Source organism: Penaeus japonicus, unplaced genomic scaffold (genome assembly GCF_977035675.1).
Source record: "Penaeus japonicus unplaced genomic scaffold, GWHDUDI00000001_assembly GWHDUDI00000019, whole genome shotgun sequence".
In the NCBI taxonomy this organism is placed as follows: domain Eukaryota; kingdom Metazoa; phylum Arthropoda; class Malacostraca; order Decapoda; family Penaeidae; genus Penaeus; species Penaeus japonicus.
The window spans coordinates 9,181,186-9,196,185 of NW_028234421.1; the positions used below are offsets into that span (position 1 = coordinate 9,181,186).

General features: G+C 47.8%; 1 protein-coding gene across 1 annotated transcript in view; it reads left to right on the forward strand.

Moving 5' to 3' along the window:
- LOC122250132 (Fanconi anemia group J protein homolog) overlaps positions 1 to 15,000 on the forward strand; it is a 619,197-nt gene that overhangs the window by 472,235 nt on the left and 131,962 nt on the right. Inside the window, exons 8-9 of the mRNA XM_086547111.1 lie at positions 7,742 to 7,794; positions 7,938 to 8,056. Of these exons, the coding sequence (XP_086403237.1) occupies positions 7,742 to 7,794; positions 7,938 to 8,056 (172 nt within the window). The remainder of the gene's footprint in view (positions 1 to 7,741; positions 7,795 to 7,937; positions 8,057 to 15,000) is intronic.

Genomic DNA, 15,000 nt, shown 5'->3' on the forward strand with positions numbered 1-15,000 from the left:
CCCGAATGCGATGCACGAGGGGGGGGGGGCGGAGTGTCGTGCGGCGTCGTGGCACGGGTAGGCACTGCACTCGCAGACACACGTGCGTTGCACACACTCTGCAACGAAAGGGCCTTGGCTCTCTCACTCTCAGACCCGGAGAGGGGCAGGGTTAGGGTTAGGGATAGAGGCTTGGAGGAAGAGAGCAGGGGGAGGAAATAGGCGGGGTGGGGGGTGGGGGACAGAAGTGATAGGGTGTGTGATGAATTTGATGAAACGATCATTTGTTCAAAATATGTTTGGACAGTTCAGTACATACTAGAGGATAAAGGCCAATAGGATTGTAAGTGGGAGAATATATTATTTTCACATTTATATACGTATTATTAAGGGAGGTCTAGTGTTGGAAGAAGTCACAGAGCCGAGAAGAAGGGAAGACAGTAAGAAATGTGGAGAAAAAGGACATAAATTAAATACGATAACTCCTAGGTTAAACAGGCAAGGAGTCAGTAGAGTTTGCGAAGGTGAAACAGTGAAAATGGGTAGGCCATGAGGTAAACAGACCGGGTTGAAGGACTGCCCGAATGAGTGAGGAGGAGGAGGAGGAGGAGGAGGAGCAGAAGTAGAAGAAAGAGGAGGAGGAGGAAGAGGAGGAGCAGAAGCAGAAGTAGAAGAAAGAGGAGGAGGAGGAGGAGGAGGAGGAGGAGGAGTAGAAGCAGAAGTAGAAGAAAGAGAAGGAGGAGGAGGAGGAAGGAGAAACTTAAGCTCAGGTGGGAAGCAACAGCGGAGGCGGACAAGAGAATGCACACAGCGAAGGTACAAAGAAAGGGAAAAAAAGTATATACACTGAAGAAGCGCAAATGAAAGAAAGAACAGAAAAAAAAACAGTGAGAGCGAGAGATTGAGAGAGAGCGAGAGATCCAGTACCAAAAGCAGCACGAGAGCCAAGAATGTGGGGAGTGGAAGTGAATGGGAAGGGGAGAGAGAGAGAGAGAGAGAGAGAGAGAGAGAGAGAGAGAGAGAGAGAGAGAGAGAGAGAGAGAGAGAGAGAGAGAGAGAGAGAGAGAGAGTGATGAACTCGGACGAAAGAGGAGAAAGCTCACCCTCGAGAGAGAGAAGTCAGGAGCAGGGAAGAGGATGGAGGAGACACCCGACGAGAAATGTAAACATAAAACATTAACTTCTTTTTTTTCTTTTTCTTTTTCTTTTTTTTAGTGGGAAGAGAGGAGATGCGATAGCAACGAGGGTCAGGGCTTTGCTGGCGAGGCTATCAACACTGCCGGGGAAGGAGGTTGATGGGAGGAGGGGAGGAGAGAGAAAGAGAGATAGAAAGAAAGGAAGAAAGGAGGAGATAAGACGAAGATAAATAGAGGGATGAAGAAGGAGAGGGAAGCAGGAGGAAGGAGTGGGAGAGAGGGTGGAGGAAAGAGTAGGGAGTGATGGAAAAGAGAAGTAAGGAAATAGAATGATCGGATGAGAGTTAGGCAGAAACGTGTAGATAAGATAAATTGGCGCACAAGGCGGATATCCTTCAAAATGCAGAGGGCATGTGATCACACACCTGAAATACTGAAAAAAATGCCCCAAGTTGCGGATAAGGGGAAGGTTAACATACCCAGGAGGCATATGCTAATGCTAGTGTGCAGACCCTAACTTCTCTCCAAAACCAGCCCTATCTTACTACTTTTATTTTCAAAAAAAAAAAAAAAGGTCCCTCTGCGTTTAGTTTTAAGACCCGGTATCCGATCTCTGTTCTTTAATCGCTGGCGTATCTACTGTCAGAGTCTTTTGACTTATGAAGCTCTGGCTGAGTTCAAGTCCCCGAGAACGCAACTTTTCGAGCTCATTTACTAATTTAGCTTTGCACTTGTTGCTCTCGCTGCAATAACTGATTAGCTTGAACTCCCTGCAATGCTTTGTACTTCGGAGCGTCGCCTCGCATGCACGCAGAGAGGCAGACGCGCGCACAGTTCTGCCATGCACAGAAATAATGACGGAGACGAGGATGAAGGGAAAAGAAAATCGCAGATAAAACCCATAACGAGGGGGAGGGAGAGAAAGGCACACAGGAACGCGTTGTGAATGGAAGATGATGCAGGTTCTGTAACACCGTCGCGCGGGCCGGATTGTCGCGGGGAGGAAGAGGAAGAGGGGAAGAGAGAAAGGAAGAGGAAGAGGGAGTGAGGGAATGGCAGTGAGAGAGAGAGAGAGAGAGAGAGAGAGAGAGAGAGAGAGAGGGAGGAAGGGAGAGGGTGGGAGGAGGCACACCGGCCGAGAGGCGTTGCAGCACCAGGTGAGGTGCCTGGGTCGAAGGGGGTGTCGTTGGAGGTGGGGGGAGGGGGGAGAGGATGCCTGGCGGGGTGCGTGAAGCGGGAGGGGTACGGGGGTACGGAGTACGGGGTAGGGGGTAGGGGGTAGGAAAGGGGGTCGCTGGTGTCCCAAGACGGAGCTATCAATCAATATCTCCGTCCACGAGCCCCTCCTTCCTTTGTTTATCTCTTCTTCACGTGGATGATGAGCGAGGCCTTTGCCTTCAGCCTCGGCTTCAGCTTCAGCTTCAGCCTCGGCGTTGTTCCGGCCCGGGCGGCGGCAGCGGCGGCGGTGGCAGCGGGGTTTCCGATGGCTTTCGCTCGCATGTCAGATGGAGGAGGAGGTCGGATTTCTTCTCCCCTACCCTCCCCTACCCCTACCCCCTTTTCTCCTTTCGTTGAATCGCTTCTCCTTTGTATATATTACCGTAGGTTTGTTAATCGCAATGTTTCGGCAGATGATACTCAAGTCATGAGGACTTCCCCGACGGGGAAGATATTTTGCTCTTGGTCGTTCGCCGCTCGCTCGCGTACCAAAAGTCAACGTTAATTAGTCACGTGATCAAGTTTTTTGTTTTTTTTTTACCGGAAATATATTTTTCTTTTTGTTGCTTTCTTTCCTTTTAAGCCTTTGACCTGAGCTCCTGTAGATGGGTAGCCTTTGTTACGTAATATATAATATAGTATTGTAATCTTCCCATGATAAATGTCCCTTAAATGATGATATTAAAGATGGTATAAATTCAATTCCATGCAGAAATTTTCAGTTGATTCGAAAAATAAATGTTTATTTCATTCGTCCAACAGCACTGCCAAAAGTTGTTACATGGTTAACGAAGTAGCACGTTTGTTTACAGATTCAAACGGACACGCCAGCATAGGCGATTGGATCACGTGTTCAATAAGTAAGCACGAAATACATAAGCCAAATCCAGGTAGGGGGGAGGCCATATGAATCCGCAGGGGGGGGGGGCGAAAGGCAAAGATTGCATGCGCAAGTATTTAGATTGAAAAACTTTACTTTAGTGTTACTCTGGTGTTACTGACAGTCCTTTTCATTGACCAGATGTGAGATCAGGCAGCGCAAGAATTTCTCAGATTTATAGAAATGCTTAAACCCCATTTCTTCATATGTATATACGTTGTCTTTAAATGTTACCCTCGTTCTCCCTCTCTCTCTCTTCCTCTCTCTCTCTCTCTCTCTCTCTCTCTCTCTCTCTCTCTCTCTCTCTCTCTCTCTCTCTCTCTCTCTCTCTCTCTCTCTCTTCTCTCTCTCTCTCTCTCTCTCTCTCTCTCTCTCTCTCTCTCTCTCTCTCTCTCTCTCTCTCTCTCTCTCTCTCTCTCTCTAACTCTCTCTCTCTCTCTTCCTCTCTCTCTTTCTTTCTCTCTCTATTTCTTTCTTTCTCTATTTCTCTCTCACTCTCCTCTCTCTCTTCTCTCTCCCTCCCCCCATCCTTGCCTTTCTCTCTCCTCCACCTTCCCCCCACCTTCCCCGTCGCCCGTAATCCACCAGCGCTCAAAACAGATCGAGCCCCCACGTGTTATTCATCCCGTGTTATTCAGCAGCGTAATTGCGTGATGCGGCAAAGCCCACATCAAACCAGCCCGGCGCCGCAGCCCCTTACACAGTTACTCTTCCTTTGTTCTCCGTGCCTCCATCGGTTACACCTTCTCTGCTGATATCAACGCGGGGAGGGAACGGGGGTGGGATGGGGGGGGGGCTGTGTCGGATGAAGCGTGATTGCGTAATGGTGTTGGCATTGTTATCTCTGGGTCTTGTTGTTGTTGTTGTTGTTGCTGTTGGTTGGTTATTATTCTGGGATTTTTAGTTTCGTTGTTATTCGTTATTTGTATTGTTGGTGGTGATGTTGATTGCGTTGTGGAGTAAGATTACACTATATTTTTTGGTTATGTGTAGTGCTTATAGTGTGTGTGGGGTTGATTAACATAGATTTTGAGTGTATCTAAGTGTAGGTATAGTAGCATAAAAGGATGGGTGTGAGCGTCAAAATCATTCCAGAAATTTGAGTGAACTTTGAGGTAAGGAAAATGATTTAGATTGAGAAATACGAGGAAGTCGGTATTTTGCAAGAAAAGCGAAATAAGTAGAAGGGAGGAGAAAGGAGAAGCATTGGAAAGGCGTGGAAGGGAGAATGGAGATAGACACAGGAAATGATAGAGGGAAGGGAATTGCAAGGACAGAATGTAGGTGTGGTTGCAGGATTAGTAGAAATAGTAGAACTACGATAGTGTAGGATTCGTAGTTAGCAGGAGAGCTGGTTTAGCATTAGTAGAGGTAGTGGTAGCAGTTGTGTTATAGTAGTGGACTAGTGGCTGTAGTAGCAACAGTACTAATGTTAATGACAGTGATACTTCAAGAAGTGGTGTGTGTGTGTGTGTGTGTGTGTTATGTTGCTTGCTTAATAAGTTGCAGTAGTAATAGTGATGTATATTGTAGCAATGCTAATATTGAGGGAGGTAGTTGCAGCAGTAGTGATATAGTGTTGGTGTTATGAGTAATAATCGAAGTGGCATTGGTAGTGATACGAGTGCCCACGGTATGATATGTAGTGGTATCAGTAGCAGTAGTGATAGTTGTAGCATTGATGGTGATAGTCGTAGTATTAGAGGTATCACAACTATATCCGCCCTCCCCCTTTATCCACCCCAGCCATCCAGCGAAAGCCTCCCTCCGGTGAAGTCGGCGCGTCCGCAACTCCCCTTTAAATCCCAAATCCCAGCTGTAATCCCGTTAGTTTGTCTTCGGGCACTGTATTACGGCGGTAAAAAGGGGCGCGCCTCCCCCTAACGAGTCCCCTTTGTGGCAGGGGGAAGGGGGGAGGGGGATGGTTGCAAACACCATTATCTTCACAAATTCTCCCAGACTCTCGTAACCTTGTGTGTGTGCGTGCATCTGTGTGCGTGTGTGTGTGTGTGTGTGTGTGTGTGTGTGTGTGTGTGTGTGTGTGTGTGTGTGTAAATCGCGTGTATGTGTGTATTGCAATGGGAATGCACATCATCTTTATATGTATATGTCTTTATAAAGTGTTTATGCATAATCGCATGAATATATAGCAGTCACACTTCCAGCACCGAGGCTAGTTAGCACCGGCGAACCACCAAATAGCTTGTCTATTACTAGTCTTGATATTTGTCTATTGTCCCTGTCAGCTGGTTACTCTGAAACTTGCTGAAGAACTAAAACTTCAGCATGGTGCTTCATTATGGTATACGCGGTTATGGGAGAAAGTGTAGGCCCGGGAGGGAAGGAGGTTTGTAGTTTTAGACCAAGCTTTGATATAATTTTATTATGTTCTTATTAATTTTACACCACAGTCCTCAGATAACTTTTTTTTTGTACATTCAGACTTTTATACTCAAACTATTTTCATTTAACGTTACAAACACATCCAAACCACATTCCTTAACGTTAAGATAAAACGTTTTTTTTCATATATGTATGTGTATATGTACATATAGACAGACAAATAGATAGGTAAAGGTGTGTATAAAGTAAATATGTGTTTGCATTTTCATGTTTATGCCGCACCAAGTCAGTAGACCGTAACCTATAAGTATAGGCATGAAATCTCTTCACTTTATCCCTTGGTATTTTATCCATCGGCTTTCAACGATCGACGTCCCTTAGCGTTCACCTGCCCCTCCCCCCCTCCCCCCTCCTCGGCCGCATTTCCGCCTCCGTCCTCTCGAGCACTAATCGGCGTAGGCTTATCGGCGAGGCGGCTCGGGAAGACACTCGGCTCGCGTTATTGATCCGAAGTTTAAGCCTTGACGTGAGGAGAGTTGATGATGGCGGCGGACGACGGTCGATGTAGTTAATTAAACGTTAGATGAGTTATTTACCGCGGGAGGGGGGGGGCGGGGCGCTAATCAGGCCATTATGTCCCGACGTCATGGCACGAGGAAGAGGAAGTGGCGATGCCGACGCGGGATTGGCTTGTGAAGGAGCGTGTGCGTGTGTGTGTGTGTGTGTATGTGTGTGTGTCAGTGTCAGTAATTCGATTTCATCACGTCCTCATTGCTCTATTCTTGTGCAATGCCATGATTTCCTTTGGAGATATTTCCGTCATTCGACAAGGTATCTCTCTTATCGTGCTGCCTCGCCTGTGCCTCTAATCCCCCCCCCCCCCAACACACACACCCTCCATTGCCCCATCGCCCCTCCCTCTTCGGCCACCGCACTTTGTCAAAGTTATAGTCAGTTATAAACTTAAGCGTGACGAGTTCCCGGAGTCTCTGAACTTGTCCTTACCAAGTTGTCGCGGTTGATCAACTAGGGGTTTATTACCTTGTGTTTCCAAACTTGTCGAGATTGTTATAACCACGTTAGGAAGGCGAGCCCCCCACTCCCCCACCCCCGCTTGCTTGAAAGTGTTTATGTCGTGGCACCCTGTGGCGGCGGCACTTTCTCGTCGCGGTGCCACTCTCTCTCCCTCTTGACACCTCGTGCTAGGCCCCATACCTTGATTTGAGACCGATAGTTATGGTATGTCACTACAAAACCCAACTCCTGATGGCTTGTTGTGCGTTATTTAGATCAGCTTAATAAGATGGAAACTTGGGTTGGTGTGAGGCACCTCAAGATACATTACAAACACAAGAGCACACTATTTCGAAATAAGTTAAGGTTTTGTCTCAAGTTCAAGTGAGGAGCACAGAAAAAGTTTCACTACTTGTTTGCTGTTGGTGTTTTAATCACTCCTATTTGCATGTTATTGCTTATCACGATGACATGCAAACGCACACCACCCACGTCCGCCGTTACAGTACGTCGTTACGCTACTAATATAGGAAATAACATAGGGAAGTATAGGATTTTTTTTAAGCAACTGTACCTGCGTAGGTAAGAAAATAGTAGCACGTTGTAAGCAAGGAAGAACAGAAGGTCAGGTCAACCAGACGGTGGTGCCAGCGAAGGGAAAGAGGAAAGTCGGAACATATTCATAACATTAGGAACTAGGATGATTTTGAGACTGGGACAAAATATGTATAAATATGTTGTGCAGCATCATTGGTGTGAAATGGTGTGACTGTGATTTGTTTTGACAGCCTTAGCAGTGGTTAAGATGATGTGTTTTGTAACTGGGCGTTCTTTTTTGGTATGATCCCCGGTAAGACTGAGTTACATTAGTTCTTTTTCATTGATAGTTTCCTATATATGTCCAATTCGCGCCCGTGATCGATGAACGTCGATGAACCACCCCTTTCGATATGGTGTTGGGTGATGATTTAATACACCCATCTTTGTGTCCATCTCATTAATACGCCCGTTAGGAGAGGTGTGTGCGAATCCTGTCTCAGGCTCGACTCCGACCGTGGTTAAGTAACATCAACGTCTAGCCATAGATTTCCTTCGGCGTATTTTTGTGAATCGATCCCTGGCAACATTTTACGTAACGACACTTAATTTATCTTTTTATTTCTTGTTACAGAAGACGAAGATGATGATTTCCGGACGACCAACAATCGCTTCAGGATTCCCCTCGTAAGTGTTTTGTTTTTGTTGCATGCGCTTACGCGAAAGTGTGTGTGTGTGTGTGTGTGTGTCGAGGGAGGTGGCAGGCATATAATGAACATATTAGTACCATATTTAGACCTATTAATAAACGAATGGTTTTCATCCTCTAGGGCAAAGCAGATACGACTTCGGATGTGGGCGCGGGCGTGCTGGATGTGACCCAAGAAGATGAAAGCTTTATGGGTGATGCACCATGGGCGGCGCCAGCAAGGCAGCTCCCAAGGATGAAGTGAGTAGGCCTGTTTTGATATTTTTAACTTTATTTTATTTTTATTTATTTCTCGAAGTGGAATGCCATTAGCTATGATACTTGAATTTGATTTTGTTGTCTGCTGCAAGGATACTAGGTGAAGTAGTAGCAGTACCAATAGTAGTGATAGTAGTAGTAGTAGCTTAGTGATAGTAGGAGGCTTTGCGGTAATTGCTATTTTTTGTTGTTTGAATACCTGCGCATTTTTTTAATGTACGTCCAAGCGATGATACACGAGGGAACATGGTCTGCCGTTGATGACTGACCACCTTTGATAGACCACTTTGCATTCCTCACGTCAAACTCCCCCTCCCACCTTCCCTCCTCCCCCTCCCCCCTACCTTTCTGCTCCTTAGGAAGCCTCACGTCTTTAGTTATGTGGTTATTGATCTGTTGTTCTCGTGGACTAAAGAGAGATGACCAGCAGCTGACCTTTCCCATGGATCACGTAAGCCTTTCAGCGATGGAATTCCGTCTGGCTGTCCGGTGAGCCCCCTCCCCCCTTTCAGTTAGCTCTCCCTCCTCTCCCCTCCCTCCCTCCCTCCCTTCCTCCTTTCTCTCCCCCCCCTCCCCTCTCCTCCGATTTGCTCTCTTTCTTCCCTCCTCTCCCCTCCCTCCCTCCCTCCTTTCTCTCCCCCCTCCCCCCTCCCCCCTTGCTCTCCCTCTCTCCACCTCTCTGCCCCCCCTCCCTCTCCTCTCCTCCCCTCCCCTCCCAGCTCGGACATCGTTCTGGATTTCGCCGTTGCTTGCTGATTTTTTGTGTGCTGAAAGGGGTACGGGTGAAAGGGAGGCTCGGAAGGATGATGGTGATGATGCTTATGATGGTGGTAATGGTGACAAGAGCGATGGTAGCTATGGTAGTCATGGTGGCAATGAGGACGATAAAATGCCACCTATTTACTTCTGGAGGAAAATTTATTAATCGTGCCTTTTTCCTTTCACGACGACCAAAGACCTTCTTTCTCGACCCTCCTGCCCTTCTTCCTTTCTTTCTTCTTCCTTCATTCCCTTCTTTGTCCATCCTTCGCCTTTCCTCCTTCCTCTCTCCCTCACTTTGTCCTTGATTTTCCCTCCTCTCATTTGTTTCTTCTTACCTCTTCCCTTCCTTGATGCTTCCATAACCCTATTTCCCTCCTTCTTCCCCCAATATCTCTTCTTCCTCCCCTTCTCCCTCGTCTTTTTCTTCCTTCCCCCACCTTCTCCTCCTCCTCCTCCTCCTCTTTTTCATCCTCCCTTCGCTCTTCCCTCCTCCTCCTCCTCCTCCTCCTCCTCCTCCTCCTCCTCTTTTTCATCCTCCCTCCGCTCTTCCCTCCTCCTCCTCCTCCTCCTCCCAAGACGCGAGGGCGGGGGGAGTGATCTTTTGTGCGTCCGAGTGACCAGACGCTGCCCGCATCTCGGCGTGAGCAGGGCCGGAGGGGTCAGGGAAGAGACAGGGAAAGGGGTAAGAGGGAGAGGGAGAGGGAATGGGGGAAGAAGGAGAGGGAGAGGGAATGGGGGAAGAGGAAGAGGGAGAGGGAATGGGGGAAGAGAAGAAGGGATAGGAAATGAGGGAAGAGACAGGGAAAGGGGTGAGAGGGAGAGGGAATGCGGGGAGAGGGAGAGGGAATGGGGGAAGAGGGAGAGGGAATGGGGGAAGAGAAGAAGGGAGAAGGAATTTGGGGAAGAGGAGGAGGGAGAAGGAATTTGGGGAGAGGTGATGGTAAGAGAGGAATGGGGAGTGTTGTGTTGAGGAAGGAAGGGGAACGGAAGACGAAGAAATGGGAAGAGGAAAAAGAGGGAAGAATTGGAGGAAAGGGGTATGAGGACGGTAAGAAGGGAAGGAGAGGAAGCACGTGGAAGAAAATATGAGAAAGGAAGGAAGAGGAAGATTAAGATAGGGAAAAAGGGATGGAGGAGTAAGAAGAGGAATAGGAGTAGGAGGAGGAGGAGGAGGAGTTGTCGGGAGGAAGGGGGAGGGGGAAGGGGGGAGGGGAAGAGATGAGGGCACCAAAAGGCTTGGGAAATAGGACATGCCATGGCCAGCTGGGTCCCCCCGCGGCTTCCCCCTTTTATCACAGCGCGGAGGGAGATTCGGCCAAAAATTATCCTTTAATTTTGTTGTTGTGGACGACGGCGAGGATGCGGTGTTCAGGCCACGGCGGCTCGTCATCTGCTGCTTGTTATTAGGGGGGAGGGGGGAGGGGGGTTGTAATGTGGCCGCCTTCTCGAGTCTTGCTGAATTCGTGAATGGGCTTTGAGGTTAATGATGATAATGATTATGAAGATCATTGGAATAGTGCAGAGAAAGGGGTCGGTCGATTTTTTTTACCTTTCTATTTTTTTTTATTTTTTATTATCATTATCGTGTCATTATCATTGTTGTTATGGGAGATGGATTCGCCATAATGCAGCTTGAATTATGCTATAAAAATTGTTCTGATTTTTTTATCTTTTTTTTCAAGTCGGCTTTCATGAAAATTAGAAGACTTTTTGGACTGATCTAGAAATGAATGATTCGACTTTCTTCCTCTCATTGTTGGTTACATAATCTGCGGTCGAAATTAGTCTGTGCAAAATTAGGTATAACAGTAATGATAATGAAAAACAAATCTGAAAACAAGGAGTCCGTATGCGCTTTACTGTAATGTTGTTGTGTTCCTGTTTATTGTATCAAATAACCACAATTACTCTTGTTTTCGTATTTTTTCTTTATATTTTTTTTTCTTCTCATCTTGCATGGAATATACTCGAACAGCCCGCTTTCTTCTCTTCCTTCTTTCTTTCTCTCTCTTTCCTTTGCCTCGCATTCCCATCCCGTTCTTGGAATTGATAGTCAACAACACGCATTTACGACAACGAGCAGGGAGATACAAAGTCGTCCAGAGTCGTCCTTCGCTGGCGAGAGGAGGTCGTCTTCCGAATATAGGCTAGAGAATCCTTTCCAGAACACTAGAGACATGAGAGGAACAATCCTCAAGCTATAAAAGTTGGAACTGGCCAGTATTGTATTATTTCCTAGCGGCCAACCGGGCGGGCCCCTCCCTTTGATGGCCCAACCTTTGATGCTCTCCACCAGGAAATAACTGCCACGGCGTCTTCTGTCTGCCCGCCCCTTGCTCTGTCCGCTGGCTTTGTCTTTTAGGGGGGGGGGGGGGCGCTGTCTCCTTGCTGTGTCTTCCAGGTTCCTACTCTTATTGCTGTGTTTTCAGCTGCCGGTTTCCTTGGGTGTGTTCTACAGCCTGGGTTTCTTCTTTGCTGGTTTCTCTGTTGGATTCTCTTTGGGTCGACCGAGTTTTTTTTTCCCTTTTTTTCCCTCTTTGCTTTCCGACCTGTTGAAATGCCGTTAAGGTTTGGATTACTGTTATTGTACAGTGTAGGACATGTTAATGGAAGCTAAAGGGTAGGGTCTGAAATGAAGCATTTCTGTGCAGTATGGCCTACGGGGAAGGACCGCGCATAGGGCTTCATTGCATAAAAACAGTGCTCTATCTATTCAAGTAAAGTGAAGAAGTACATTGACTTGTACTGGGAAATTATGGATGGGTATAAGATGTAGAGTGCCTTAGTGTAGGGGGGGGGATAACACCGCCGTACATTACTATTTGAAAGGATAGTTTGATGACTGAACATGACGAACAAACTATGCGCTGAGATAATAGGAATATATTCCCAGAGTACACAGAATGAGAAGTAGGAGAGTGTAAGGGCGGCCAGTGTAGTACGATGTACGGGAGAAGGAAGTGGTAGGAAGGGGTACGCGGTGCCCGGGCAGAGGAGGGGGCGTGGTAGCACAACAATCACGGCCAGCGGGAGGTATGTTGGCGGGCGCACGAAACCCGCTGCCGAAAAACCGTTTGCGATTTTATTTTAGGTTTCGTAATGACCTTAGAGTATTTTGGGCGTGGGCCTGACCCCGAGAAGGCTTCCTGGCGACGCTCGGTAGGATAAGCGGTCTCGAGGGCGACGGAGGGCACCGAGGGGCGTAATAAGGGCAGAAGCAGCGTAGGCAGCAGGGCGGGAGTGCAAGCAGCGGGAGGGGCCAACATCATAGAAAGCGGCAGCCTTCCTTGTTCAAAGAGAAGGCTAATTGGGAACGATAACTATCACGGCGTCCCGATCGGTGCGCGACGAGGGCGTGCTTGCCATGCACCGTGCTCGGAGACAGCGCTGGATCACGTCATGACGGAAGGCGCCTGATGACACCGAGACGCCGGAGCTCGAGCGCCTTCCTCGAAAGCGGAGTGGGCCCACCTTCGGCCACTCGCGTCCGAACGGGCAGAGCGCGGCGGAGGGCGAGGCAGCGATCCGGACGCAGTAAACATGTGATAGGACAATAGGGGGGTTGCGGCAGTGGGTATCTTGGGTGTCCCTTCCCATGCACACAAGGACGCGGGCTGGGTGCCACAGGGGCATGCAAGGCGAGTTAGCATCGATCACTCGACCCATTGTCTTGCCACGGATCACGCAAGGCCGATCTCATGAATTTGCTTGCTCGGTTGCAAATGCATAGCGCTTTACTGTTGCATTGGACGCACTGGTGAATGAAAGGTTACCTTCAGGAATGCAGTACTAGTGATTCGCGTTATTTTAGACGCGTAAATTTATTCTCACTGACTTAAGTTATTCTTTATTCTCTCTCTCTTTCTCTATCTCTCTCTCTATCTCTCTCTCCTTCCCTCCCTCCCTCCCTCCCTCCCTCTCTCTCTCTCCCCTCCCTCCCTCTCCTCTCTCTCTCTCTCTCTCTCTCTCTCTCTCTCTCTCTCTCTCTCTCTCTCTCTCTCTCTCTCTCTCTCTCTCCTCCCATTCTCTACCCTCTCCTCTCCTCTCCCCCCCCCTCTCTCTCTCTCTCTCTCCCTCTCTCTCTCTCTCTCTCTCTCTCTCTCTCTCTCTCTCTCTCTCTCTCTCTCACCTTTTATATATCTATTTTTCTCTCTCTCTCCTTCTCTCTCTCTCTCTCTCTCCCCCCCCCCCTCTCTTTCTCTCTATTGCCCTCTCTCTCTCTCTCTCTTTCTCTCTCCTCTCTCTCTCCTCTCTCTCCTCTCTCTCTCTCTCTGATGTCTCTCTCCCTCTCTCCCTACTATATCTCTCTCTCTCTCTCTCTCCCCTACCCTCTCTCTATCTATATCTCTCTCCTCTCTCTCTCTCTCTCCATCTTCTCTCTCACCTCTTTCTCTCTCGCTTTCTCTCCCCTCACCCTCTCTCTTTCTCACTCTCCCTCTCTACCCCACTCTCTCTCTTTCTCTCCCTCCCTCCCTACCCCACTCTCTCTCTTTCTCTGCTGCTATCTCTCTCTCTGACTATATATATATCTATCGTTTTCTCTCTCTCTCTCTCTCTCTCTCTCTCCCGATCCTCCTCTCTTCTCTCTCTCTCTCCTCCCTTTCCTCCTCTCTTCTCTCTCTAGCTTCTCTCTATCTCTCTATCCCCCGCTATCTATCTATCTATCTATCTCCCTTTCCTTCCTCTCGCTTTCCCCATCTTTCCTCCCCCCCCTCTTCCCTCTCCTCTTCTCTTCCTCTCCTCCTCCCTTTCAGAAACTCCTCCTTTTCTTTCCCATATTTCCGTACCTGTATCAACATCTTCCCTTCCTCCCTTCCTCCTTCCTTCCTCCCTCCTTCCTCCTTCCTTCCTTCCTTCCTCCCTTCCTTCCTTCCTTTCTTCCTCCCTTCCTTCCGTTCTTCCTCCCTCCCTTCCTTTCTTCCTCCCTCCCTTCCTTTCTTCCTCCCTTCCTTCCTCCCTTCCTCCCTTCCTTCCTTCCTTCCTTCCTTCCTTCCTGTGCCCTGCTCTGTATCCTCTGGTCGCGTCTCCTGTTCCCTCCTGATGCCGCCCGGCGACGTTTGCCCTACGCGGCGATCTCTCTCTCTCTACCCTCTGAAATCCTCTCATTCTTATTTAATTTATTCATAGGCTCCTTTATCGGGCTTGTGTCAGGCGGCGCTCTCCTATGTTATCCTTTTTGACTCGCTGTGAATAGCTAATGCGCCGAGCCGTATCTAGCTGTTACTTGGCTGTGCCGGAGGAGGAGTGGGAGGTGGAGGTAAAGGTGGAGGTGGAGGCATAGATTTCGGGGGCGCTGGTGGCTTCATCGAGTTTTTTTTTTTTTTTTTTTTTTTTTTTTTTGGGGGGGGGGGGGGGGGGGGGTGGGTATGCTTGTATCTGTATGTAGGTATATAGTGTGTGTGTGTTTGTGTTTGTGTGTGTGTGTATGTGTTTGTGTCTGTTTGTGTGTATATATGACTATATGTATGTTTATCTCAGCTAGCGTGAGTGTATGAATGAGTGTATTAGTATGAGTATATGCTTGGGATTATGTTCCTTTTTGTGTGTGTTTATGAATGAGGAAAAAGATAGAAAGATAGATGAGTAAATAGATGAGTACTCCGATGAATATAGGCTTCATGAATTGATATATTAATGAATGAAGTTATATTTTTATTCTGAAACACGTGTCCTCCTTTTGTAACCTTCAAAGAGCACAAGAAACAGACTTCTTTGTCGCAACAAACTACGCAATTAATTTTAGAGACGAATGATAAAAGACATTCATTCATCCGGCGATTTCTTCATCGCAGTCATTATTTTATTTCTACGCATGCACATGCTCGTGAATGAAAGACGAAGGAGCACACGGAAGCATGACTGAATGAGGAGGGTTTGTTATCACGAAATTTACTCGCCAAACAACACTGGGTTTTTCTTTCCCCCCCCCCCCCTCCCCAAATGTGTAAACAGAAAAGTCAACACAGGAACAAGAATACGGCATTTACGGTGTTCAAGGAGGATCGAGGCGCGGTGTTTAACTTCGGATACGCTCGTGATAATATTATTTCTATTTAGGAAGTTATGCTTCTTTTGATTAGTCGGTACTGCTAATATTGCTGTCGGATTGGAGGTTGGAGGGATTGCAGCTTTGCGATGTGAATTATTTATGTTTATAGAATTCC